We start from the raw sequence: 5,059 nt of genomic DNA on the forward strand, positions 1-5,059 counted from the left end.
AAATATTTAGAAAAGTAGTTCAAAAAGCCTTCAAAACTAGAGGAGCATGATTGAGTGAACTAACTCAAAAATAAAGACCAAATGAGACCCAATCACTCTTGTTATTTTGATATTCCAACTCCAATCAAATAAACTATCACATCCCCATATGACCATAAATTGTTCATATCTTATTCAGCAGGAATACTAGTAACAACCAAAAATGATAATTTCATTTTCTCTTTTTCTCTTTTTTATACAACTACTTTTCGTTTTTTTTTTCTTTTCTTTTTTTTTTTTGATTTGATTTTTTTTTTTTGTAGAAGAAGAATGACACTTTCCATCACACATTTAGCTGTAGAAACAACTACATCAACTCATTTTCATTTTTTTTTTTGAAAATACCAACCAAACAGCTCATAGTACTCCAATGACAATTATTATTCTCACTTATATAGACATTTTGTCGATCTCTTTCCACACACTCAATCCTTATGTATTTACCCAATCAAAGCTCCCCTAGTCTTTTAGGCAAGGTTAAGGAAATTAATTTCAGGTATGAGGCTTATAATGTGTGGTGCAATATGAACAAAAATACGGTTGACAGGCTCAAAGTGGCTGACAAAGGAAAATAATTAGGGTATGAAAAGGCTATTTGGCTAGTGAGGCTAAAAATCAAAGATGGCCTTAATCATATTAAAAATCATGCATGAATCAAATTAGCTTTAAAGAGAATCAAGGCAAGTTCTAGAGATACAAATCTATGGAAGATATCACACAAGAACAAAATAATTGGACTGAAGTGTCAGACAAAGGCTCAAATATCTCACAGGTTCATGCTTGGTTAGTTTAGCTACCACCATATCAAACAAAACACTAACTAAATACTCATAATATGCAAGATCAATTATTCAATTATGTTATGAATTTTAGTAAAAATACTATTTTTTTTTTTTGGAAAAAGAAAAATTAGTAGAAAAAGAAAGATTTTTTTTTTAATTTGAAGAGAAGAAAATAATCATATCCCCTCCCCACACTTATTCTCAACATTGTCCCCAATGCTAAATAGAATGTAAAGATAAGAGAAAAATTAATAAAAATGCAAAACAAATAAAGGGAAAGGTAGAATAAACTCTCTTTGGGTTGCCTCCCAAGTAGCGCATTTGTTTAACGTCTTTGGCTAGACGCCATTCTCTTCCTAACACATCCTCATAGTTAGGATTTCTATTCAACGCAACATTCGGTTTATCACCACCAATCAAATAACAATTATCTTCTTGCAATAAAATATCCACAACAAAAACAGATGACATGCCATTCAGATGTTTCGTGGTAGTATTAAATATATCAAATTTAACAATGTCACCATCAAATTCCATTGTCAATATACCATCATGCACATCAATTTTAGTTTTAGATGTTTTCAAATATGGCCTCCCTAATAAGATCAATGAAGAATTAGGGCAATTGTCTTCCTCAATATCTAATACATAAAAATCGACAGGACAAATCAATCCATCAACTTGTACTAAAACATCCTCTAGAACTCCGACAGGATAAACATTAGATCTATCAGCAAGTTGAACAATTACACCAGTTTCTTTTAAGGAACCAACATTTAAAGATGAATAAACAGATAGGGGCATGACATTAATTGAAGCTCCAAGATCTAGCATTGCGCTATCAACATTAACATTTCCAATTTTGCAAGGGATAGTAAACATACCAGGATCTTTGCATTTAGGAGGCAACTTTTTTTGTAAAACAGCTGAAACATTTTCCCCCATGCTTACCATTTCATTGCCTTTCAACTTTCTTTTATTTGTGCACAACTCCTTGAGAAACTTAGCATATCGAGGAATTTGTTTAATAACATCAAGTAAAGGAATATTTACCTCAACCTTTCGAAATGTCTCAAGTATTTCTTTTTCTTCTTCGGCGTTCTTGGATTTGACCAACCTACTAGGAAAAGGAGGAGGAATTACCAAAGACTTTGGATGTTCTTTGACAGGCTTTTGATCATTTTGAGGTTGATGGACCTCTTTTTCAGTTTCCTTATCTCGATTGAGTGTTGTTCTCACTTGAGTATGCTCTTCCAACTCTTTTCCACTTCTCAGGGTAATTGCACACACATTTTGTTTTGGATTAACAATAGTTTGTGAGGGCAACTTTCCTTGAGACTCCAATCTACTCACAGTAGAAGCTAGTTGGCTCATCTGACTCTCTAAATGCTGAATACTTATTCTTGTTTCTTGTTGAAATTTTTGTGTGACATTGGAGTTTTGTGAGTAGGGTTGAGATGTCAAAAGATATTTATGATAAAACGGAAAGTCTGTGACTCCCCAAGTGTCGGTCTCGAAGGAGGGACGTGGAGGTGTGTCAAACGTTCGGGAGTTTACTTGATTGAATTATGCATTGGATTCGAGTGTGGTGAAGGGTGAATTTGTGAGTGAGAGTAGTTCATTGGTTGGTTTGAGTGCAAGAGAGAGTAGTAAAATAAGAGTGATTTTGGGAATATGTAAAAGGGGTAGGGATTGGATAGTGTTCATGAATATTGCATAGTGGAGTGTCTAAGGTCAAGGATTAAGATTGCTAGGATATTGTCTATTCAAGAGTGTGTTGTCTTAGTCTTTTTCCACCTTTGTGTACTAAGGCTTCTTTGACTTAGGAGTGCCTTCAAGCATCCAAAGTTCTAAGAGGAATTTTATCAAACACTTAAGCTACACACTATCCTACTATTCTTAAGAAGTCCATAGGAACTTTGATTGTGTAAAGCTTCAAATCCTAACTCTAATCAAAGACATGAAAGAGTCAAGAGCTCAATCTCTCATCTAGATTGGCCAAATCCAAACAATATCTCATTAAAACAACAATCAAAAGACAAGAATAGATAATCCATCAACACAAACTCATAGATCCAAGATATAGAAATAAGATCATCACAAAAGCAATATTCAATCACACAATCCAAATCCCTATACTAAATTAGCTACTCATAATATGAAATGCAAGCAAAAGCTAATTTAATCCAAGAACAAGATAGCTAAAATTATAGAAATGAAATAGAGATCACCTAGAGAGAAGAAGATCTTCAATCCAAGCTTGTTGTCTTCTACAATGGAGATTGATCTAATCTAAAAACTAAGAAAAATGGAGAAAGTTCTCCAAAGGAAAAACTAAGAAAAGGGAAACTAAATTTTCTGGAATCCTCCTCTGAAAATTCATCAAAGGGGTTTAAATAGTCTCCGAAATGACAACCCTAGCTGAAATTCGCGCATCACCGTCTCCACGCCTCTCACACGCGTGTGAGCGTGCATGGGAAGCTTCTGGAAAGTTTTCACGCCTGCTCACACGCGTGTAGCCTTCCAATTTGGTCCTCCGGGGCTCCGCTCTTGCCTGGTTTGCTCTTTAAGCTCATCTTTTGGTCCTATTTGCTCCCGGGGCTCCTGTTTTACTTCTTTTAAGCTAAAAGTAGCTTCCGTGCATCAGTTAGTGATTTTCAAGCATTTACGCACATAATTTACCAAGTAAGGATGCTATAGACGCGATAAAACACCCTAAAATGTGCCTGAAATAAGGGTATCTCGGAGTCTTATCAGTTGTACAGATCGACGATGATAAGAAGATCTACTTATATATATTTGAAAGGAGTTATCAAGGTAGTACATGTGTCGAAGGATTATTAAGAAGGTTTGGCGTGATTCAAAAAGGAAACTAACGGTTCATAGTCGAGCTTTTAATGCACGTCAATCCGCATTTAAGGAGTGGTCCATGTGTCGCGATTCAAGAGGGAAAGTTCTGACGCTTCAGTACTGATGATTGGGGAATTAACCCTAATGATGAAATTCCTCGAAAACCAAAATTCTACCTACTTTTTTGCATTGCATTATATAAGGGGGTTATCTTCTACCTTTTACGATTTATGCTATCAAAATTTTCAAATACTCCCTCTCTCTCTCTCTCTCTCTCTCTAAAACTACAAAGGTTTTCAACTACATACTATCAAGTTCTTATTTCCAAGCTTTCCAAATTACATAAATGAGACTATTGTACATTTTGGGAAAAAGATGAGATTCTTGACAAAATAATAACGTAAAAGAAAACAATTATTACACATTCTAGAAAACATATGAGATTTTTGACAAAACAATAAAGTAACAAAAATACAATTATTGTACATTCTGCAAAACAGTTGAGATTTCTAACAAAGTAATAAAGTAAAATAAAATCATTCTTGTACCATTCTACGAGAAAAGAGAGAGAGAGAGAGAGAGAGAGAGAGAGAGAGAGATCCTTGTCAATTAATAAAGTAGAAGAATATCATTTTTGTGCAAAAAAAGATGAGATTCTTGAAAAAACAGTAAAGTAAAAGAAAATCATAATTGTACCATTCTTAAAAAGGATGAGATTCCTAACATAGCAATAAAGTACAGAGTAAAAATAGTACGCTTTATGAAAACTGGAAATGAATAACATCAATAAACAGTGACATTTTTGTAAGTAAAACTTTGAATTGATAAATCGTGTACATTTATCTCAAAATATAATGTGTTTAGCTTTTCTAATCTATCAATGTGTATTTAGGCCAAAATGATGTAGGTTTTGACTTAAATGAAACATTTTTGTGCCATGGTTATTTAATCTAAACCAATATGTGGCTAAAGACCTTGTGGTCAAGCGGCATAGCTTTGGTTTTCCCAATTGAGAGGTCACAGGTTTGATCCCTAGGGGGTATGAACAGATACTACATTCTAAGTATATTTTACCTAAAAAGATATTTTAAAAAAATAATGTTGTTTTCCTTTCAAAAAAAAATAATGTTGTTTTTCTCCTAAATGATACAATAAAAACTCTACATAGTCACAAAAAATAAAAACCATTGCTTTAAACTAAATATGTATTGATATATACACACATAGATACGTACACATGGCTTTTTATGAAAATTATTTTATAATAAATGCATACAACCCAAATAAACATCTTTCAATCTAAACATGCATCATTTTGGCCTAAATGTGTGTGAGTGTGTGTCAAGAACCCTAAATAAGCATCATTTTAGACAAATACACATTTGTTT

General features: G+C 33.5%; 1 protein-coding gene across 1 annotated transcript; it reads right to left on the reverse strand.

Annotated features, from left to right (window-relative positions):
• Positions 1-997: 997 nt before the first annotated feature.
• LOC116010268 lies at positions 998-2,195 on the reverse strand. Its single transcript, XM_031249594.1, has 2 exons — positions 1,183-2,195; positions 998-1,040 (listed from the first exon to the last, which is right to left on the reverse strand). The coding sequence occupies exons 1-2, from the start codon at positions 2,193-2,195 to the stop codon at positions 998-1,000; spliced, it is 1,056 nt and encodes a 351-aa protein (XP_031105454.1).
• Between the last annotated feature and the right edge of the window lie 2,864 nt (positions 2,196-5,059).

Source organism: Ipomoea triloba, chromosome 1 (genome assembly GCF_003576645.1).
Source record: "Ipomoea triloba cultivar NCNSP0323 chromosome 1, ASM357664v1".
NCBI classification, from domain to species: domain Eukaryota; kingdom Viridiplantae; phylum Streptophyta; class Magnoliopsida; order Solanales; family Convolvulaceae; genus Ipomoea; species Ipomoea triloba.

Coding starts and splice junctions, on each gene's coding strand:
- LOC116010268 (XM_031249594.1), bottom strand. CDS start 2,195: ATGAGCCAACTAGCTTCTACTGTGAGTAGATTGGAGTCTCAAGGAAAG. Junction 1,041..1,182: donor AATCCTAACTATGAGGATGT/GTTAGGAAGAGA, acceptor CATTCTATTTAG/CATTGGGGACAATGTTGAGA.